The 24,340-nt window shown below is 37.5% G+C and overlaps 1 protein-coding gene across 2 annotated transcripts in view; it reads right to left on the bottom strand.

Moving 5' to 3' along the window:
* The window catches only part of DCTN4 (dynactin subunit 4), a 45,763-nt gene that overhangs the window by 14,160 nt on the left and 7,263 nt on the right, over positions 1 to 24,340 (bottom strand). For both annotated transcript variants that reach the window (XM_026454437.1, XM_026454438.1), the window contains exons 4-9: positions 19,775 to 19,818; positions 10,437 to 10,544; positions 8,483 to 8,556; positions 8,096 to 8,208; positions 7,672 to 7,781; positions 307 to 380 (exon numbers count right to left, since the gene is read on the bottom strand). In XM_026454437.1, coding sequence (XP_026310222.1) covers positions 307 to 380; positions 7,672 to 7,781; positions 8,096 to 8,208; positions 8,483 to 8,556; positions 10,437 to 10,544; positions 19,775 to 19,818 — 523 coding nt within the window. The remainder of the gene's footprint in view (positions 1 to 306; positions 381 to 7,671; positions 7,782 to 8,095; positions 8,209 to 8,482; positions 8,557 to 10,436; positions 10,545 to 19,774; positions 19,819 to 24,340) is intronic.

Below are 24,340 nucleotides of genomic sequence, written 5' to 3'. Positions count from 1 at the left end.
AAACTCACTTTGTAATTTGTAACGATGACTAGTGACTTTCCACCAAATAATCAACATACCTTGTTGCTCCAGATCATACTGGGCCACTGTGTCCCTGATCCCAATACCCCTGAATCTATTTATCTTAAACTTCGTGGCATGTAACTAAATTCAAAACCTAAACTGGAACAGAATGTCAAGATGATTTTGATGTAATTATTATTATTTTTTGGGGGGCCAAGAGTAAACACACTTCACACTGGGGAAGAAGAATAAACCAAAATAACTCAAAACAGTAACTGAAAACGCCAATCCCAAAATACTCACACAGCAACCAGTTGGATTTTGAATTTGATTGATGTTGGGTTAAATTCTGGCTTGCTCAAATTATGTTCACATTTCTAAAAAGAAAACAAATACAATATGTATCAGATGACAACAACACACTTTGTTGATCCATAGAGCTGCTAAATTCAGAAGGATAGCATTTACGAGAATTTTGTTTTGTTTTATTCTGATATAAGACCATATGTTTTTGAAATAGTGTATAGCAACCAAAGTTTATAAAAGATGTTTGCACTTCCTGGTATGTGCAACCACACTATCCAATATTATTATACCTCTGTGGTACTTAAAAACTACTAAAATAACTAACACATACTGAGTACTTACTGTATGTGCAAAACAATGTGCTCACCAGTTTAACTGGATTTAAGTATCACATCAACTTTATGAGCTAGGTATACATATTATATTAAGGTTGCCATATTATAGATGATTAAAATGGTATACAGGAAGGGTAAGTAACCTGCGCAACTTCATAGAGCCAATAATAATGGACACTGTGATTTAAATCCAGGTAGTAAAATTCCAGATCCCATGCTTTAAAGTACAGTAACAATGATTATTTTTGAGATAGGGTATCACTCTGCCACCCAGGCTGGAGTGCAGTGGCACAATCAAAGCTCACGACAGCCTCCAACTCCTGGGCTCAAGTAATTTTCCTGCTTTGGCCTCCCAAAGTGCTGGGATTACAGGCATGAGCCACTGCACTGGGACAGTAATAATTATTTACTACTTTCTTAAATACGTACTACATACACCTGGTTAAATTTTTTTTTTTAGCAGTACAAAAAAGGTGTCCAGTGTAAAGATTACCCATTATCTGTCTGTCCCCTTGTTCCTCTCCCCAGATAGCCTATGCACATAAAAGTAAGAGCATACATCACATTGCTTTTTTCACAATAACACAAAAGGGGAACATTTTATATTTATTCTCTTGCTTTTTTCATTTACTCTATCTTGGAATTAATTCCATTTCAGTACATGTAGAGGAGCCTCTGTGTCCCACTGTAACAATTTCTATAACTTACATAAGATAGAAAATGATGGACATTCAGGATGTTTCCATTATTTTGCTACTGTAACTAATGCAGCAATGAGTGTTCTAGTACATTAATCTATTTCCTAAGTGTCTAAGTATCTGTAAGACAATTTCCTAAGAGTAGATCAAAGGGTGTATGCATTTGCTATTTTAAAGGATACTGCAATATAACTGACTAATATGATTATGAAATGATATTCCATTGCAGTTATTTTAATTTTTCGTTTTCACATTGCAGTTTTAACATACATTTCCCTGATTAGTGTATAAATCTGAATATCCTTCATATTTATTGGCTATTGGGATTTCCTCTGCCATAACTTGAATGTGAGGATCTGCTGGTTATTTTTATTTCCTTGCTGATTCGCTGAAGTTCTTTACATATTCTAGATATTAATCTATTGTTAATAATATACCTTGCAAACTACTTTTCTCAGTCTACAGCTTATCTTTTCATTTCTTTATGGGTTTTCTTTGGCATGAGGGTACAAGTTTTACTTTTAATGAAGTAAAATATGTAACTTTACATTATAGTTTGTGCTTTTCTGTCTTACTTATGAAACATTCCCCAAACCAGAAGTCATGAAGGTATTCTCCTGTATTTTCTTCTAGAAGTTTGGCTCTTCAAATTTCCAACATTCCTGAAATTAACCTCTGTGTAGGGTGAGGTAGCAACCCAATTTTATTTTCTTCTGTATAATCACTTGACCTAGCAAAATGTAACAGCCTATTCTTTCCCCAGTGATCTACAATGCCATATTTAGCATATAACAAATTTTCTCATATGCATGGGTCTATGTCTGCATATATATAGACACACTTTTGTTTATATGTACGTTTGTACTTTCCTTTTTTATATAAAAGTTGCATACCTACCATGCACTTTGCTTTTTGCATTTAAAAATGTATCCCATATTAACGCATTCTTTTAAATAAATTTATAGTACTCATTGTGTGGATATACCATAATCTCTGCATATTTTGGTTTGTATTTGTGGAGGTGCAAGGTAGAATCCTAAAAGTGAAGTTGATGAGACAAAAGGTAACTTTACTTTTGGTAGACATTACTATATTAATGGTGCATTATATAACCATATTTATATAAATTTATATCAATTTAATTCATATATATCTATTTCTATCACTAATCTTTTTTAAGAAATCAACTTCTGATTCTGTTGCTCTTTTGAATTTTATATTGGTTTCTTAATTTATTGTATTTTATCTTAGTTTATTGTATTTTACGTTTCTTAATTTATTAATGCCTGCTCTCTGGACTTTGCTGTTTTTTTCCCTAACTTCTTCAAATGGATTCTGATGTCACTAATCTTTTAATATTTCTTCTTTTCTAATATATACTGCATAGCTAAGCATGGCCTTAGTTATATCCTGTAAGTTTTGCTATAAAGAAATTACTGATTTCCAACTAAACTACTAAATTATTGTGATCAAATAATATACTTTAATCATTTCATCTTCCAGCTGACAGCCTCAGCAAGAGAAAGCATAGGGACTCCAATGGCAGCAGCAGCAGCATGTGCAAAGAAACGATCATGAAACTTGGTAGACAATATTGTGTGGGTGCCCCAGGTCTCTCCAAGCTGACTATATATTTTGTTATTTAAAAAAACCTGTATTTATTTATTTTTTTGACAAGTTTTGCTCTTGTTGCCCAGGCTGGAGTACAATGGCGTAATCTCGGCCCACTGCAACCTCCGCTTCCTGGGTTCAACCAATTCTCCTGTCTCAGTCTCCCGACAACCCTACATTTTAAGTAGAATTTTTTAAAATATAAGCTGGTGTAAGGCTATATGACTTTTGATCAAAACAACAAGATGCAGGGCATCTAAATACAAGGGATCATCTGAAATCAATGTTGTTTGAATATTCATTGTCTAATTTTGAGGGTTCTAGTATTTACGTGAAAATTTAACAATTTTTAAAGAAGGCCTTGGAAATGGGTACTGACAATGAATCTCCTTAAAATAGAATTTTAAAGCTTTTCAACACACTGGAACTCTCCCTGGCTTTGTACCAACCCCACAACCGAGCGAAGCCACCTCCTCGAGACATGCATTGCTCTGCAGCTGGATACTCTTAACAGCTTGCACAAGGGAGTTCACTTAAAAAGAGATATTGTGTAGTTTAAAATACATTAATTTGTATAAAATAACTTGCTCTGCTATTAAAAACCATTAAAAACCATTATAATGTCTTTAATAATATCAGCTGGCACTTAAATATTTTTGGAGTGAAAATTATCACTAAAGTTATATATGATTCCTATAAAAATATGGTTGTATCATATTAAAGAGACCTGTATTGATTTGCCAAAATCCTGCAACTTAGCAAAGGTATTACCTTCCTTGGATTTGCACTTTGTGATTTTAGTATGCTGTACCATGGGCTGGTTATGCTAACTGAAAAAATAAAGTCATTACCCAAGTTTCACAGTACTCTAAGCTTAAGCAGAAGAACAGCTGTTCACATCTTTTAGCAGTGCACGTTTGTCTACCTTACAAATGCCATGTGTCCAAATCATGGTTTTGTAATTGCTAAGGTATGATATGTCAGGTTATTTGGAAACAATTACTTTTTGAAGTAACTGTGATCATAAAACATCATTTTTACATGAAAAGTTGTCTATCATTTGAAATTATGCAAATGATGTCTTGATCTAAAGCACACACCCCAGGTACTTATGTTTTTAATAATATGGTGCCACTGCAGGGGTTGGGGGTGGTGGGGAAGAACAAGGATAATGGCGGGGAGGATTGGCCTAACTAACCACTAAGTGAATTGTACTGCAGCTTTAATTTATGAGAAATCCTTATCTGGGATATTTGAGGGCAGCTGTAAACTGAAAACAATCCAGTAAATGCACCTTGTTTATATTTTATACCAGGCAATCATTAACTGCTAAATAACAGCTTTGATATTTGCAACTGTTGCATACAGAGTACTTTTGCTAAAATTAGCTCTTGCCTTTAATTTTACAGTGTTTAATGTGATAAACTTCCAGTCATGTTTCCTATAAAAGAGACCATTTAATATATGTATATAAACCACAGTAATAGTAATAGTATAACATACTATTTAAAATTTTTTTTTTCTACTTAAAGTATTTAAGGCTTCTTAGGACATTTCTAAAGCAGATTAAATCCAATAAAGTTCCTGATTTTTTTTTTGTAACTGGAGATAGTTTTTTCAACTGAAATAACATTTCAGCTAAATAAAGCATTGTTAAATATTGATATCTGATAAAAAATTGCCTTGTATAATTTCTGCAATTTATATTTATTCCGAAAAAGGTATAATGCCCTAATGTTAAAAGATTTTAAACAAATCCTTATCCTTTGATTTTTAAAACTCTGATCCAGTGATAAAATTCTATAAATTTTCATTTTCCAGTGCAGTTAGGTAGCAAAATACCTGGTAATTCATAACTTTTACCTGTTAAAATATAAACACGCAACAAGCAAACATATTTAAGAGTACTAAATGGAAATAAAGTGTTCAAAAGAGAAACCCTTGTGTTATCGAGCATCTTAGTCTATGTATTATTATTAAAGTATAAATATGATTTAAAGAAATCTTTTCTTGTTAATAAAAACTTTCTTTTAACTGAAAAAAAAATTCATCTTCTGAAAAATGTTCATACTTACTTTCTAATAACCCAGTATATAGTCAACCTTTATAAGTGTTCTGTATGCACTTGGAAAGAGTGCAAATATTCTGCAGATATTGCGTACAGGGGTCTATATATGCTTATTTGGTCAAGTTTGCTAGTTAAATTCTCCAAATGTTCTAGATTCTTACTGATTTTCATATATTTGTTCTCTAGGTTACTGAGAGATGTCAAAATTTCCCAAAATGATTTGTCCATTTATGTAATTTTCTCAAATGTTGCTTTATATATTTTGAGTCTGTTTTTCAGTGTGTATGACTTTAGATGGTTATATCTTCTTTGTAAATTGAATCTTTTTTTAAAACAAATTATCCCTCTTTTAAAAAAATTAGTGTTTGTCCAATATTTTTCCCACTTCTCTCTACTTTCAACCTTTCTGAGTTCTCCTGTTTGCACTTCTTGTAATAAACATATAGATGGGTCACTGCAATTTGCTTTATTATTTAGACTGACAATGTCTGTCTTTTTTTTTTTTGAGACGGAGTCTTGCTTTGTCGCCCAGGCTGGAGTGCAGTGGCGCCATCTCCACTCACTGCAAGCTCCGCTTCCCGGGTTCACACCATTCTCCTGCCTCAGCCTCCTGTGTAGCTGGGACTACAGGTGCCCGCCACCGCGCCCGGCTGATTTTTTTAATGTATTTTTAGTAGAGACGGGGTTTCACCGTGTTAGCCAGGATGGTCTCAATCTCCCGACCTCATGATCTGCCCGTCTCGGCCTCCCAAAGTGCTGGGATTACAGGCGTGAGCCACCGCGCCTGGCCCAATGTTTGTCTTTTAACGGAAGCTTTAGCTCACTGTATTTAATGTAAATACTGATACATCTGGATTTTAATCTACTATCTTACTACACACATTCTTTTTTTTTTTTTTTTTTTTAATTTAACAGACAGGGTCTTGCTTTGTCACCCAGGCTGGAGTGCAGTGGTGTGATTACTGCTCACAGCAGCCTCAACCTCCTGGGCTCAAGCAATTTTCCTGCCTCACCCTCCCGACTTGCTGGGACTACAGGTGTGAACCACCACATTGGCTTTTTTTGTTTTTGTTTTGGTAGAGACAGGGTCTCACTATGTTGCCTAGGCTGATCTCAAACTCCTGAGCTCAAGTGATCTTCCTGCCTTGGTCTCTCAAAGTGTTGTGATTACAGGCAGGAGCCCAGGTCTTCTATTTGAACCACCAATTTGATGTTCCTTTGCCCCTTCTTTTTCTTTCTTTTCATAAAGGGTTTTCATTACAAAAATTTTCTAACATGTACAAAAATATAGAATGGTATTACAAATCTCTAGGTACCCATCACCCAACTTCACCAATTATCAACGTGGGAATATATATGCAGGACTTGAATCTATGCTCCCAGGTTAACTAAACAAAAAGAATCAGCAACTTGTTACCAAAAATTAGCAACAATGGCCAATCTTGTTTCATTTATACTCTTACCCATTCCTCGTCCCTCATTATTTTGCAACAAATATCAGAGATCATGTCATTTCCTCCATAAATATTTCTGTCTTCTCCAAAAGATAAAGACATTAAAAAACAAAACAAAAAACAAAACAACAAAAAACAGTACTATCATTATTCCTAAAAAGAAAACATAATTTTTTTTTTTTTTTTAAAGAGTCAGGGTCTTACTGTGTTGCCCAGGCTGGAGTGCAGTGGCTACTCACAGGCATGATCATCACACACTATAGTCTCAAACTCCTCAGGCTCAAGGGATTCTCCTGCCTCAGCTTCCAGAGTAGCTGGGACTACAAGTGCGTGTCACTGTGCCCTGCCCAATAGTTCTTTAATAGCATCAAAAATCCTACCAGTGTTTACATTTTCTCAAAGATTTCACAAATTTTTCTTTCCTTCTTTCCTCTTTCCCTTCTTCCCTCCTCCCCTGGGCCCTTTCTTTCTGTTTTGTTTGAATCTGAATCTACATAAAATCTACATGTTGTGTTTGGCCGGTAAACTTTTAAGTTTCTTCTAATCTAGAGAATGATTACATAACATCAGCTACCAGTGACATGTGGCTATTTAAATGAAATTAAAGACTGACTCAGTACCTCAGCTGCACTATCACATTTCATGTGCTCAATAGCCACACGTGCCTAGTGGCTATCATGCGGGACTGTACAGATACACAATACTTTCATTACCGGAGAAAGTTCTGTTGGATAGTACTCATCCAAAAGGTTTCCTTTCCATCTCGTTTTTACAATTTATTTATTGAAGAAACTCTGTCATTTGTTCTGTAGATTACCAGAGCCTGGATTTTGCTGATTTTTCTTTTTTCTTGCTTTCTTTTAAATGGATTTTTTTTTTATTGGTCCTCCCTGAGCCTGAACACTAGCCTAAAAGTTATTCATTCTTTCACTATTCTTTTAGGGGTTAACCCTATGTACCTAACCTTCAGATATTTCATTTCTACATCTGTAAAACAGGTTTAACAGTAGTACCTACCTCACAGAGTTGTTTACATTGAAAGCATTTAAAATAGTGCCTGGGCAATTAGTACGTTCTCTACAAGTATTTTCTGTATTTACTACATTCCAAAGGTTTTGACATTGGTCACACACCAACCACATTTGTTTTTGCTTTCCTCTTGTACAAATGGCCATTCTACAGAATGGAATACTTACACGGCAGCGCAGGGACCGTTTGATCAGAAGATGTTTGTGGCGAGGATATAGCTGTGAAGCACAGACTGGCTGGAAGTCAGGCTGTAACAGACGCTGCTGAAGGGTGGTTACTAGAAAGAAAGGCAGAAAACAGGCTTAGTTTACGGTGACTTTCAAAATCAGACTTTTAAGTAGTAGTAATTACACGAAGCATTACTTTTATGTAATAAAAGTATGAACAGTGTTGTTCATAAAAAATGAAAATATAGAAATTTGACAGGCATTTTAGATTTCAAACAATCACTTCTATTACAGCTGTTTTATTTTCTACATATCACTTTACTACCAACAACTATTCCATTAAAAATCTCAAATCACTAGATATATAACAAAAACAGAATTAGATGGAGACTAGAAACAAAGTAGAAAAACATAGAAAATATACCCTCTGTTAAATTTACTGGTCTTGTATAATAGTCTTCAGGTAGAGGTTCCACTTCATCCACAGCCTGAGCTGGCTCAATCTTTATCTCTTTCTGGTCCTCTCCTTCTTTAAGGCTAAAAGATAAAACAAAACAAAACAAAATAAAACAAAAAAAAAAAACCAGTTAATTTCTCAAGGATCCACCTGATTATCCTCAGTCTATGGTATCAATAATTGAATGGAAGTATTCCTGTGTCATAGAGTATCTGTTCAGCGTAGGTCTTTTCTAAGTACGAGAATCTTCTTTTCCATTGGCAACTGTGTGTGTGTGTGTGTTTAATCTTATTTCTTTGATATTCATTTTGATAACTGCTATTCTCCTCAAAGTCATTTCATGTCTAAACTTACGAAAGTCCGGCAAGGGTACTGATGGATGCACCAGCTCGTGGTCGCTGAAGCCTGGTTCCAAGACCATATTTGTCCTAAACAAAGTTCAGAAATTCCTATTAGAAAGCCCACAGTTACACACCCTATTTATCAAAAGAAAGAATTTTGGGTAAGATAGCATGAGAAGCTCAGGGAAATAAGCAAAAAAAAAAAAGCTAATTTAAAGGCTTCTTTTAAAGAAAGCAATTTGTAGCCCCATATCACGATTCTATTCTTAAAATAGTAACAGCACTAAACATGGAGATTGAAACTACATTAATACAGTAAAAATGAACCAAATGTGAGCTTCTATTAGCAATCTAAAAATATCTAAGCTACGGCTCAGGCAAGAGCTATGTGGCGTGTCTAAGATACACAACAGACGTCTTCCTGGAACACCAGTGGTCATCTGCTAACTTCTTCAGGGTCAGCAAGAATCATAAAGGAGAACTTACCACTACATGAATAGTATGTTGCTGTAGAGCCCCAAAATAGCAGCAGGTTGCAACAGAGACAAAAAATGCAGCATAAGATAGAAGCAAAGGCATATAGCAGGCAGGTTATATGGGAAAATTGGACAAATAATTCATTTACTTAAAATTTTACCTCTAAATATAACATACATTGGTGCATATGAGGACTGTACCACTGGACTATTCAGAAAAATTCACTTCTTTTTGCAAATGAGGGTGCTTTGCAAGTATTAACGTTTTTAAATTCTAATCTAGATTTTTTTTGAGACTGAGTCTCACTCTGTCACCCAGGCAGGAGTGCAGTGGCACTATCTTGGCTCACTACAACCTCTGCCTCCTGGTTCAAGCGATTCTCATGCCTCAGCCTCCCAAGTAGCTGGGATTACAGGCATGCGCCACCATGCCCAGCTAATTTTTTATATTTTTAGTAGAGACAGGGTTTCATTATGTTGGCCAGACTGGTCTTGAAATCCTGACCTCAAGTGATCCTCCTGCCTCAGCCTCCCAAGGCGCTGGTATTACAGGCATGAGCCACTGCACCCGGCTCAATCTAGATATTTTTATATGGACTTTACCAACCCTTAGGGTTTCAATGACTTAACTAATTTTCATGTGGATGCAGTATGACAAGTTGCTTAACTAGGTCTCATTTCCTCAAGTGTAAAATGGGGATATGATACTCCACAGGATTTTTGTGAGGATTAAATAAAGTAATACATGTAAAGTGTTTAGCACAGAGCTTGACACATCATTGCCATTCAATAAATGTTATTTATTGAATGTCAATCTGCTGGGCCCCAAGCAAGCACACAGAAAACAAACTGTACTATGAGAGCAAATAAAACTCAGGGGAAAATAACAAAAACTCCAAATCCTAATCTTTTTCTTCTTACTAGCAGTACATAATTGGTAGAGAATGACTCTCATAAATAATTCTTACCAAAAACTCTACTTGCATATGTTACTATTTACCCACACAAGTGCACTATGTTAAAAAGTCAGTGTTTTTCATCTTGGAGAAACAGGTGAGGATGTTAAACAAGTTATTATAACTAAAGCTGAGAAACCACTACTGCCAGGATGCCAAAGGTGGGCTACGGGAGTAATATGACTAAAATCTACCATTTGCCCACCTCCTTTTCCTCAGACTTTCTGTAATATGCAAAAGCTGTATGTAGACCTCTGCAGTGCCTACAAAATTAACAGTCTTTCTGGGGAAATAATCAGAAGATAAAAGGGGAGTGATGGAGAAAGAAACACAAATGTCCTTAAAACACAAATAACTCAAACAGAACTACTGATATAGCAAAAGCCTAACTATCAGACCTAAACGTCTATAATTTGAAGAATCCCTCTCTCTGCTACCCACCATTCAGGAATCTAGGACAATGGCCATTTTCTGAAATGATCACTGTTCTTAGGCTCTACAGGTCTTGCAAATCATTTTAGTACCAAATTCTCACCGAAAAAGCCAGAGGCATATAGTTTCTACGTCGTGCCAGTTTCTTGCGATCTCGCTCAACCTTCTCTTTCTGAGCAAGCTGCTGGTAATATTCAATCAATTTGTTCATCTGTAAAACAATCACAGACTCAGTACACAAAAGAGCTAACAGAAAACATACCAAATTAATCAACTACACTGATTAGACACATAATGAATAGAGAAGACAAATTATTAAGGTGGGCAAGTTTGCCCTTTTTCTTCAAAGAGAATTTTTCTTTGTTATGTGATTTGTTTTCCGAAGTGAAATGGAAAACTGAAGTTCAAGGACAGAATGAAATGGGCAATGAAAAGGCTCGGAAATTTTCTGCTCTCTTATTTCATTACTTATTTCCCCTCACGGCTGCTCTGATTTTTTTTCTGCATGGCCACATGACATTTATTTCTAAGAACATGACATTTTATACTGTATTTTATTCCCCAACTCCATCACACTTAAAAATTTTTTAAATACATTTTAATTATAAAAGCAATATATATTAATCATAAAAAGTTCAAACAAGGCTGGGCATGGTGGCTCACACCTATAATTCCAGCTCTTTGGGAGGTTGAGGTGGGTAGATCACTTGGGGCCAGGAGTTCAAAACCAGCCTGGACAATAGAGTGAGACCTTGTCTCTATAAAAAAATGCAAAAATCAGCTGGGCATGGTGGCATATGCCTACAGTCCCAGCTACTCAAGAGGATGAGGTGGCAAAAAAGAAATGGCGGATAGGAGGCAGAACTAACTTGCAGCTTCCCCTCAGACAGACAGAACAACTTGTGGAGATTCACACTGTGAACTTTTACTCCAAGAACTACTGCAGGAATATACTAGGAAAACTGAAAGAATTCACAGACCCTTTGAAAGAAGTGGCTTACTGCTGCAAAATCCATGAGACAGCAGAAAAACTGTGAGTGCCCAAAGTGTAAGAGGGGGAAATCCACCTTCAAACATACATCCTCACTGGAGAACCTAAAAATTCAGATCATGGGAGGAAAATTTAACCTTACCTAGTGCTGAAACAGATTTAGAGAGCCGAGTGAAATATAAAAGTAGAAGAAGCAACAGCGGGAAGAGGCCTGTAGGCACTCACAGTTCCCAGGGAAGCCCAGGGAAGCCATTTCTGTCTTCAATCTCACAGGGGTCCTAGGGAACAGCTGCCAGTGGAATTGAGGAAGGACCATACGGAGACAGAAACTTTCAGGTGAAGTTTGTAATAATTTTGACCAAGAGCAAATTTTCCTGGGCAGAATCAAGATAGGGAGGGTGCGAAGGGGAAGCACAGATATGAGCACATAAGCCACAGCAGTTGAGAAGGCGTGGGGTCCAAAAGGCTGGCTTGCTTTCTCAGCAGGTAGGCTTGTGAAGGCAAGATCTTGGCCCTGCAAACTCCATGCTGTTGGTAGGGCATGGTGGGAGTGAGACTGGCCTTGCTGGCTGCATGGGAGCTGGGTGAGGCCTGTCACTGCTGGCTTTCCCCTACTTCCCTGGCCACCTATATGACACAGCAGAGGCAGCCATAACGCCCCTGGGAACATAACTTCATTGGCCTGAGAACCACACAACTATCCTCCACGGCAGCCACAGCAAACCCTGCCCAAGTAGAGTCTGAGCTCAGACATGCCCCCATGTGATGGTCTTTCTCTACCTGCCCTGGTAGCCCACGACAAAAGACTGTAAACTCTTGGGAGTCTTACAGCCCCACCAATCACCTGAGAAACCGAAATACTTATCCAGGCAACCTTAGGGCAAGCTTGTATCCCCACCACACTACTGCAGCTGATACTTTCTTGAAAGTGCCACCTCCCGGCTGCACGCCAACCAACTCAAGCCATTACAGCAACTCATAAAAGAACAACCCTGCCCTCAAAAGGAAAAAACAGCAGCTAATTCCACCACCTGCAACATCCTGGCTAACCAGAGGTCCTGAGTCTGTCCACGTGATAATTCACTGCTAGCACAACCAGCATTAAAGAAAACTAGTACATGAAACTGAACTACAACCAAGGACCCTCACAGAGTCCACTTCACTCCCCTGCTACCTCCACCAGAGCAGGTGCTGGTATCCACAACAGAGAGACCTGAAGATCCATTGCATCACAGGACTCTTTGCAGACACTCCCTAGTACCAGCTCGGAGACTGGTGGCTCTGCTGGGTGGCTAGACCCAGAGCAGCAGTAACAATAATTGCAGTCCAGTTCTCAGGAAACCACATCCCTAGGGGAAGGGCGAGAGCACCACATCAAGGACCCATGCCACGGGACAAAAGAATCTGAACAGTAGCCCTCAAGCCCCAGATCTTTCCTCTGACATAGTCTACCCAAATGAGAAGGAACCAGAAAAACAATTCTGGTAATATGACAAAACAAGGTTCTTTAACAACCCAAAAAGATTACACTAGCTCACCAGCAATGGATCCAAACCAAGAAGAAATCTCTCAATTGTCAGAAAAAGAATTTAGAAGGCCAACTATTAAGCTACTCAAAAAGCTACTCAAAGGGGCACCAGAGAAAGGTAAAAACCAACTTAAGGAAATTAAAAAAAAAAATACAGGTTATGGATGAAAAAAATCTCCAGAGAAACAGACAGCATAAATAATAAACAATCACAATTTTAGAAATGAAAGACACACTTAGACAAGGCTTTTGAATTAACCAAATCTGACAAAGAAAAAAGAATAATAATAATAATAATAATAAATAAAGCCTCTAAGAAGTCTGGGATTAAGCTACCAAAACTAAGAATTGGTGTTCCTGAGGAAGAAGAGAAATCTAAAGGTTTGGAAAACTTACTTGAGGAAAGAACAGAGGAAAACTTCCCTGGCCTTGCTAGAGATCTAGACATCCAAATATAAGAAACTCAAAGAACCCCCGAGGAATTCATCACAAAAAGATCATCACCTAGGCATATAGTCATCAGGTTATCTAAAGTCAAGACAAAGGAAAGAATCTTAAGAGCTGTGAGGCAAAAGCATCGGGTAACCTATAAAGGAAAAACCTATCAAGTTAACAGCAGATTTCTTAGAGAAACCCTACAAGCTAGAAGGGACTAGGGTCCTATCTTTAGCCTCCTTAAACAAAACAATTATCAACCAAGAATTCTGTATCCAGGGAAACTAAGCTTTGTAAATGAATGAAAGATAGTCTTTTTCAGACGCACAAATGCTGAGAGAATTTGCCAGTACCAAGCCAGCACTACAAGAGCTGCTAAAAAGGAGTTCTAAATCTTGAAACAAAACCTTGAAACACACCAAAATAGAACCTCCTTAAAGTATAAGTCTCACAGGGCCTATAAAACAGTAACACAATGAAAAAAAAATCTAAGTATTCAGGCAACAACTAGCACAATTAATAGAATAGTACCTCACATCTCAATACTAATGTTAAATGTAAATGGCCTAAAGGCTCCACTTAAAAAATATAGAACAGCAGAATGGAGAACAATTTACCAACCAAGTATCTGCTGTCTTCAAGAGAGTTACCTAACACCTAAGGACTCACATAAACTTAAGGTAAAGGGATTAAAAAAAAGATATTCCTTGCAAATGGACACCAAAAGTGAGCAGGAGTAGCTATTCTTATATCAAACAAAACAGACTTTAAAGCAACAACAGGCCGGGCGCGGTGGCTCAAGCCTGTAATCCCAGCACTTTGGGAGGCCGAGACGGGCAGATCACGAGGTCAGGAGATCGAGACCATCCTGGCTAACATGGTGAAACCCCTTCTCTACTAAAAAATACAAAAAAAAAATCTAGCCGGGCGAGGTGGCGGGCGCCTGTAGTCCCAGCTACTCCGGAGGCTGAGGCAGGAGAATGGCGTAAACCCGGGAGGCGGAGCTTGCAGTGAGCTGAGATCCAGCCACTGCACTCCAGCCCCGGCAACAGAGTGAGACTCCGTCTCAAAAAAAATAAATAAATAAAATAAAGCAACAACAGGTAAAAAAGACAAAGAGGGACATTATATAATCATAAAAGGACTAGTCCAACAGGAAATATCACAATCCTAAATATATATGCACCTAACACTGGAGCTCCAAAATCTATAAAACAATTACTACTACACCTAAGAAATGAGATAGAAAGCAACACAGTAATAGTGGGAGACTTCAGCACTCCACCAACAGCACTAGACAGGTCATCAAGGTAGATGGTCAACAAAGAAACAATGGACTTACACTATGCCCTAGAACAAACGGACTTAACAGATATTTACAGATCATTCTACCCAACAACTGCAGAAGATACACTCTATTCATTAGCACATAGAATATTCTCTAAGATAGAACATACGATAGGCCACAAAGCACGTTTCAATACATTCAAGAAAACTGAAATTATATCAAATATTCTCTCAGACAGCAGTGGAATAAAATGGAAAATCACCTCCAAAAGGAACCCTCGAAATGATGCAAATACATGGAAATTAAAATCTTCTGAATGCTCACTGGGTCAACAATGAAATCAGGATGGAAATTTAAAAACTCTCTGATCTGAATAATAGCAAGACACAAGCTATCAAAAGCTCTGGGATACAGCAAAAACAGTGCTAAGAGGAAAGTTCATAGCATTAAATACCCACATCAAAAAGTCTAAAAGAGCACAAATAGAAAATCTAGGATCATACCTCAAGGAACTAGAGAAATGAGAACAAACCAAAGCCAAACCCAGCAGAAGAAAAGAAATAACAAAGATGAGAGCAGAACTAAATGCAATTGAAACCAAAGAAACAATACAAAAGATAAATGAAACAAAAAGCTGGTTCTTTGAAAAGATAAACCAAATTGATAGAATGTAAGTGAGATTAACCAAGAAAAGATGAGAGAAGATCCAAATAAGTTCAATTAGAAATGAAATGGGAGATATTACAACTGATACCACAGAAATAGAAAAGATCATTCAGGGCTACTATGAACACCTTTATGCACACAAACTGGAAAACCTAGAGGAGATGGATAAATTCCTGGAAATATACAGCCCTCCTAGATTAACCCAGAAAGAAACAGGAACTCTGAACAGACCAGTAACAAGCAGTGAGATTGAACTGGTAATTTAAAAAAATTGCCAACAAAAAACATCTAGGACCAGATGGATTCACAACTGAATTCTAACAGACATTCAAAGAATAATTTGTACCAATCCTATTGAAACTATTCCAAAAGATAAAGAGGGAATCCTCCCTAAATCATTCTATGAATCCAGCATCACCCTCGTACCAAAACCAGGAAAGGACATAACAAAACAAGAAAACTACAGACAGATATCCCTGATGAACACAGATGCAAAAATCCTTAACAAAATACTAGTTAACTGGACCCAACAGCATATCAAAAAGATAATACACCATGATCAAGTGGGTTTAATACCAGGGATACAGGGATGGTTTCACATACCCAAGTGAATAAATGTAATACACCACGTAAACAGAATTAAAAACAAAAATTGCAGGATCATCTCAATAGACACAGAAAAAGCATTTGACAAAATCCAGCATCCTTTATGACCAAAACCTTCAGCAAAATCAGCATAGAAGGAATATACCTTAAATAAAAGCCATCTATGACAAACACACAGCCAACATTATACTGAACAGGGAAAAGCTGAAAACATTCCCACTGAGAACTGGAACAAGACAAGGATGCCCACTTTTACCACTTCTATTCAACACAGCACTGGAAGTCCTAGCTAGAGCAATCAGACGAGGAAAGAAATAAAGGGCATCCAAATCAGTAAAGAGCAAGTCAAACTGTTGCTGTTTGCCGATGATATGCTCATATGCCTAGAAAACCCTAGAGACTTATCCAAAAAGCTCCTAGATCTGATAAATGAATTCAATAAAAGGTTGGGTGCAGTGGCTCATGCCTGTAATCCCAACATTTTGGGAGGCCAAGGTGGGCAGATCACTTGAGGTCAGGAGTTCGAGACCAGCCTGGCCAACATGGTAAAACCCCATCTGCACTAAAAAAATGCATGGTAGCAGGCGCCTGTAATCCCAGCTACTCAGGAGGCTGAGGTAGAAGAATCACTGGAACTTGAGAGGCAGAAGTTGCAGTGAGCCGAGTTTGCACCACTGCACTCCAGTCTGGCTGACAGAGCGAGACTTCATCACAAAAAAAGAAAAAAAAGTATTGAATTCAGTAAAGTTTCAGGATATAAAACCAATGTACAGAAATCAGTAGCACTGCTATACACCAACAGAGATCAAGCTGAGAATCAAATCAAGAACTCAACCCTGTTTACAACAGCCGCAAAAACCCCACTCAAAAAACAAAAACAAAACACTTAGGAATATACCTAGCCAAGGAGGTAAAAGACCTCTACAAGAAAAACTACAAAATACTGTTGAAAGAAACCATAGACAACACAAACAAATGGAAACACATCCCATGCTCATGGATGGGTACAATTAATACTGTGAAAATGACCATACTGCCAAAGCAGTCTGCAAATTCAATGCAATTCCCACCAAAATACCATCATCCTTCTTCACAGAACTAGTAAAAACAATCCTAAAATTCACACAGAACCAAAAAAGAGCCTAAATAGCCAAAGCAAGACTAAGCAAAAAGAACAACTTTGGAGGCATCACATTACTCAACTTCAAACTATATATAAGAGTAGAGTCACCAACGCAGCACGGTACTGGTATAAAAATAGGTACACAGATCAATGAAACAGAATAGAGAACGCAGAAATAAACCAAATACTTATAGACAACTGATCTTTGACAAAGCAAACAAAAACATAAAGTGGGGAAAGGACATCCTCTTCAACAAATGGTGCTAGGATAATTGGCAAGCTACATGTAGAAGAATGAAACTGGATCCTCATCTCTCACCTTATACAAAAATCAACTCAAGATGTATCAAAGACTTAAATCTAAGAACTGAAACCATAAAAATTCTAGAAGATAACATGAGAAAAATCCTTCTAGACATTGGCTTAGGCAAAAACTCCATTACTAAGAACCCAAAAGCAAATGCAACAAAAACAAAAATAAATGGAACTTAAACTAAAAAGCTTCTGCACAGCAAATGAAATAATCAGCAGAGTAAAAAGACAACCCATAGGGTGGGAGAAAATCTTTGCAAACTATGCATCCAACAAAGGACTAATATCCCAAATCTACAAGACACTCAAACAGATCAGCAAGAAAAAAACAAATAATCCCATCAAAAAGTAGGCAGAGGACATGCATAGACATTTCTCAAAGGAAAATATACAAATGGCTAACAAACATATAAAATAAAGGTCAACATCACTAATGATCAAGGAAATGAATATCTAAACCTACTCCTGCAAGAATGGCCTTAATTTAAAAAAAAAAAAAATAGATGCTGGCATGGATCTGGTGAAAAGGGGACACTTTTACACTGTTGGTGAAAATGTAAACTACTACACCACTATGGAAAACAGTATGGAGAATTCTTAAGGAACTAAAAGGATATACCATTTGATCCAATAATTCTACTACTGGTATCTACTCAGAGGAAAAGAAGTCACTGCATGAAAAAGACACTAGCCCGCACGTTTACAGCAGCACAATTCACAACTGCAAAAATAGGAAACCAGTCCAAATGCCCATCAATCAACGAGTGGATAAAGAATATGTGGTATATATACATCATGGAATACTACTCAGCCATAAAAAGTAATGAAATAATGGCATTTGCAGCAACCTGGATGGAGTTGGAGACCATTATTCTAAGTAACTCAGGAATGGAAAACCAAACATCATACATTCTCACTCATAAGAGGGAGCTAAGCTATGAGGACACAAAGGCACATGAATGATACAATGGACTCTGGGGACTTGGGGGGAAAGCTGGGAGGGGGGTGAGGATAAAATACTATACATTAGGTACAGTGTGCCCTGCTCAGGTGATAGGTATGCCAAAATCTCAGAAATCACCACTGAAGAATTTATCCATGTAAGCAAACACCATGTGTTCCTCAAAAAGCTATTTTTTTTTTTTTTTGAGACGGAGTCTCGCTCTGTCGCCCAGGCTGGAGTACAGTGGCTGGATCTCAGCTCACTGCAAACTCCGCCTCCCGGGTCTAGGCCATTCTCCTGCTTCAGCCTCCCGAGTAGCTGGGACTACAGGCACTCGCCACCTCGCCCGGCTAGTTTTTTGTATTTTTTAGTAGAGACGGGGTTTCACCATGTTAGCCAGGATGGTCTCGATCTCCTGACCTCGTGATCCGCCCGTCTCGGCCTCCCAAAGTGCTGGGATTACAGGCTTAAGCCACCGCGCCCGGCAAAAAACCTATTTTTTTTTTTTTTTTTAAAGGCTGAAGTGGAAGGATTGCTTGAGCCTGGGAGGTTGAGGCTGCAGTGAGCTGTGATCATGCAATTGCATGCCAGCCTGGGTGACAGAGTGAGATCTTGTCTCAAAAAAAAAAAAAAAAAAAAAAAAGTTCAAACACCATACAAATGAAAAGAATAAAAAGCAAAGCTTCTCTTTTATCCCTTATGCCCAAGTTGACTTTTCTACTCATCAGAGGCATCAACTATTACTAGTTTAGATATCTTTCTTACTCGAAGAAAAAATATATTATATTTTGCATATATTTTAAAATACTTGTATGTAGATGTATAGCCTGATGTGTATAAAAATAAATACTTATTCCTGGCCTCAAGCAATCCTCCTGCCTTAGCTTCCTGAGTAATGGGGATTACAGGCATGAGCTACTGCATTTGTCTCTACTGCATTCTTTTTCTTTTTTTGAGACATGGCCTTGCTCTGCTGCCTAGGAAGTGTGGTGGTATGATCATAGCTCAATGCAGACTTGAAAACCTAGGCTCAAGCAATCCTCCCACCTCAGCCTCCTGAGTTGCTGGGACTATAGGCATGCACCATCATGCTCAGCTAAATTTTTAATTTGTTTGTAGAGATGGGGTTTCACTATATTGCTCAGGCTTGTCTTGAACTCCTGGGCTCAAGTAATCCTCCTACCTCAGCCTCCCAAAGTATTGGGATTACAGGCATGAGCCACCACACCTGGCTGTTTATGACATTTCTAAGAGTATCTGAGAACAAATGGAACCTTAACTCATTGGTGGGTATGTGAAGAAAAAACAAAACCTTGGTTCCTTTCCCTGATGCACAATTCAAATACAGAACTAAAAGCTACACCTAGGATTCTCCTTTATCTTAAGTCACCTGGAAAAAAGTGACAGTGTAATTTCAATGTCTTACAATGAGGAGCACTGTATGGACTTCTAAACACAGGTCATATCCACTGATAAAATGCAAGATCTTCAGTCTTTTACTCAATTTTTTTCTGATTTCATCCCCTCTCTCTGATCACCATTTACTTACCCGTTGTGTGTGAGGATTTTCAGGTTCCTGCCAACCGCCACTAGCTACGAAATAAAAGGATATTAAACAAGACTTTCATAATGTGATAATTTTATTTTCATAAAACAAGTCTTCTGTAGGCCACAAACTGAAACTTAAAACATAAGTTATACAGACCAGAATGGTCTATATAACTATATAGACTATAATGGTCAGAACAAAATTTTTAAAAAACATCTAATGATAGTGATAGCAATCACCACCACCACCAGGACTAACGCACAGCCACTGTGCCAGGCACTTGAAATATATTACATTTCCTTTTATTCTCATAACAACCCTCTGAGGTACGGACTCTTATTATTAGTCTCATTTCATATATGAGGAAACTGAGGCTCAGAGATGTTAAATAACTTGCTCAAAGTCACATGGAGAGTAAGTGGTAAAAAAATGTTATTTGTCTATGGCTACATACATATGTGGAGAAGTACAAAGACACGCATGGATGCTAATAAACACTGAATTCAGGATTGTGATTATTATCTCTAGCAGGCAGAGAGGAAGACAGATAAAGTAGGGGGAAGGGCTTAAACTGTTTTGGCTGATTCAAACTCAGTCTGACTCTGGAGACTTTGCTCTTATCTGTAACACTGTGCATTTTCTACGTTCTATGACCTTGGCTTAGAAAAGAATTTTTTTTTTTTTTTTGAGACGGAGTCTTGCTCTGTCACCCAGGCTGGAGTGCAGTGGCCGGATCTCAGCTCACTGCAAACTCCACCTCCCGGGTTCACGCCATTCTCCTGCCTCAGCCTCCCAAGTAGCTGGGACTACAGGCGCCCGCCACCTCGCCCGGCTAGTTTTTTGTATTTTTAGTAGAGACGGGGTTTCACTGTGTTAGCCAGGATGGTCTTGATCTCCTGACCTCGTGATCTGCCCGTCTCGGCCTCCCAAAGTGCTGGGATTACAGGCTTGAGCCACCGCGCCCGGCCGAGAAGAATTTCTTATGTAAGCAGCACACAGCATAAATCACAAAGGAAAAGATTATTCAAGAAAACTGAAAGTACTGAAAGGAAGACTATAACGAATACTTTTAACAAATGGTGCTGCAACAATGGAATATCCACATATCAAAAACAAAACTAAACAAAAACCTCAAAAAACAAAAACCGAAAGGACCCTTACTTCACAACATTTACAAAATTTACCTTGAGATGAGCAAGACTTAAATGTAAGTGTTAAAACTACAGCACTTTTAGAAGAAAACATAGGTAGATCTTAGTGACACCGCGTTAGGCTAAAGTTTTTTTTAATAGGACACAAAAAGCACAAACTGTACAACAAAAAAATTGATAAATTAGACTTCACTGAAATTAGAAACTTGAGTTCTTCAACACACACTGCCGAGAAAAGGAAAAGGCAAGCCACAGACTGGGAGTAAATATTTGCAAAACATATATTTAACAATGCACGTGTATCCAGAATACAGAACTCTTATAACTTAGTTTAAAACACCAAAGCAAAACAAACCAACAACAACAAAACCCAGTTAAAAAGCAGGGAAAAGATTTGTACAGACACTTCACAAAAGATATATGACTGGTAAATAAACACAATGAGAAAATGCAAATTAAAACCACAGTGAAATACTGCTGTACATGTGCTAGAATGGCTAAAATGGGGAAGACTGACAATATGGCAAGGGTTGTCAAGGGATTGGAACTCTCCTAATTTGCTGGTGAGGATCCAAAATTGTTCAGTCACTTTGGAAAACAGTTTGGCATTGGCCGGGTGCGGTGGCTCATGCTTTTAATCCCAGCACTTTGGAAGGCTGAGGCAGGAGAATTGCTAGAGTCAAGGAGTTGGAGACCAGCCTGGGTAACATGGAGAAACCCCATCTCTACTTTAAAATATATATATATAAATAGTTTGGCAGCTTCTAGACAAATTAAACATACACTGACCCTATGACCTAATAATTTCACTCCTTGGCACTTAAGAAAAATGAAAACATATATTCACACAAAGACTTATAGGCAAATGTTCATAGCACATTTATTCATATAAGCCAAAACCCAAAAACAATCCAAATGTTCATCAAGTGGAGAATGAATAAACAAACTATAGTTTGTCCATACAACAGAATACTGCTCAACAGCAAGAAGAAATAATATAAAGAAGAAACACAGATGAACCTCAATAGCATTATGCTAAATAAAAGAAGACAGACAGGAAAGTCTGTAATATAAGACTCCAATTACATATACTTCTAGAAAAGGCAAAATTTTAGCGATAGAAAGCGTATCAGTCTAATCGGGGCAAGGAGGTCGGGGGAAGAAACTGACTGCAATGAGGCATGAGGATTCTCTAGGGGGATAGAAATGTTGTGTATCATGATTATGGTGGTGGCTATGTGGTTACACATTTCTCAAACATCACAGAATTCCACACTTAAAATTGGTAAGCTTTATTATACATAAATTATATCTTGATAAAGCTAACCAAATACAGGGAAAAATAAAAGTATAATGAGATACCATTTCACAACCATCAGTCTGGAAAAATTTTAGAGTCCAAAAATATTATAAGCTGACAAGGAACTGGAGGAACAGGTAGTTTACTCTTATATATTACTACTGGGAGCAAAGACTGCTAAACCATTTTGGAGTGCTAAGGATGTACACAACTTATGACTGGCAATTTTACTTCGTTATATAGAAAAGCCCTTACACTTGTGCCTTAGAAAACACATACAAGATTGATTCCAGCAGCTCTGTTTTTCCAAAAGCAAAGAAAAATGAAAACAGCCTAAATGTTCATCAAGAGAAGATGGAATAAGTAAACTGTGGTAAGTCATACAGCAGTCAACTGTGTATCAGAAACACAATGTTGATAGAGTAAAGTTATAGCAGGATATACACATTATGTTTCCATTTGCTTAAAACTGAAAAATGTTATTTGTCTGTGGCTACATACACATGTGGAGAAGTATAAAGACATGCATGGACGCTAATAAATACTGAATTCAGGATTGTGATTATTATCTCTAGCGGGTAGAGAGGAAGTCAGATAAAGTAGGGGGAAAGGCTTAAACTGTTTTGGCTGTTTCATTTCTTAAATTGGGTGATAAGTACATGAATATATATATTTCACATAAAATCACTTTTTTCAAAACAAAAAGGACTCAATTACCTTGCTGAAGGTGACACTGTATCCTCTTGCAAGAAAGGCAGAAATAGCATTTTAGTATAATATTTTAGAAGTTGCCTCACTTAAGGCAATCATGAAAAATAATTATGCGAAAGAAATGTTTCAGTTGTAATATTTTTAAATGTCTGAATATTTTATCTAATTGCTTCTTTTGAAGTGGTAATTTATTTTAAATAGCAATTTGGGAGACATAATAATCTCATTGTAAGTTTTTCTCTGTACATTACAGACAAGTACTTATAAATAAACAAATAGTTCTAACTTAAGTGGTTTCAGGGCTTCTGAGATACCAATTACATCATGGAGGAAATGAAATTATCTGTACTCTTTAAGAGCTCCTGGTATTCAATTATCACTGTTGAGATACCCCAGAGGAGACAGAGTTCTAGAAGCCAGCGTAAGTTTATAGTTCTGAAATATAAATTCTCCAATCTTCATGACTCATAATCCAAAAAGCATAAAACATTCACTAACAGAGTAACAAACTGAGAAATCTACTTGGATTTCTGGGCTGTTTCTTTTACTTGATAAAAAGACACAAAAAACATGAAAAAACAATACTTCACTGAGGCCTACATTATGCCACTTTGAGGTTGCTATTTAACATTTAACTTACTTTCTTTGATAAATTCTAACATCTCCTATACTGACACTAAAATATATACACATAAACACTTACTGGCAATTTTTAAAAGATGTTACAGAATCTTTCCAGTTTCAGTCACACTTTAGGTAAACAGCTACCCATCAATGAGCATTTTTAAGGAACTAAGATACACTTATTTAACTTTCTGTTTTTGAAAAGAGTATTTATTTTATCAACTCAATGTACAAAGTCAGAAAAACCATCAACAACTCAAAGCATTCTAAACCAAAGAGCAAATTCAACAGAATCAAGGATTAACTTTTTAAGAACATAGTTGAATCTAAAGAACTTCACCCATAATTACTTCCAAATTGTGTAAGAATCTATGGAAAGGTTTTAGCCAGTCTGCTTCCTTTTAGTTATGTCAAATGACATATAATGAGTTTGTTACGAGCTTCCCCATTCATTAGTCAAGCTATACTTTTTATGAAAATCCCAAAATGAGAATTTTTACAAGTTTAAAATGTTTTTAGAAAATTAAACAATGAGGCCGGGCGCGGTGGCTCAAGCCTGTAATCCCAGCACTTTGGGAGGCTGAGACGGGCGGATCACGAGGTCAGGAGATCGAGACTATCCTGGCTAACACGGTGAAACCCCGTCTCTACTAAAAAATACAAAAAACTAGCCGGGCGAGGTGGCGGGCGCCTGTAGTCCCAGCTACTCGGGGGGCTGAGGCAGGAGAATGGCGTAAACCCGGGAGGCGGAGTTTGCAGTGAGCTGAGATCCGGCCACTG

Source organism: Piliocolobus tephrosceles, chromosome 4 (assembly GCF_002776525.5).
Source record: "Piliocolobus tephrosceles isolate RC106 chromosome 4, ASM277652v3, whole genome shotgun sequence".
Lineage (NCBI taxonomy): Eukaryota > Metazoa > Chordata > Mammalia > Primates > Cercopithecidae > Piliocolobus > Piliocolobus tephrosceles.
Note: the sequence above shows the minus strand (reverse complement) of the source record. Positions and strands in the feature narration are given on the sequence as shown.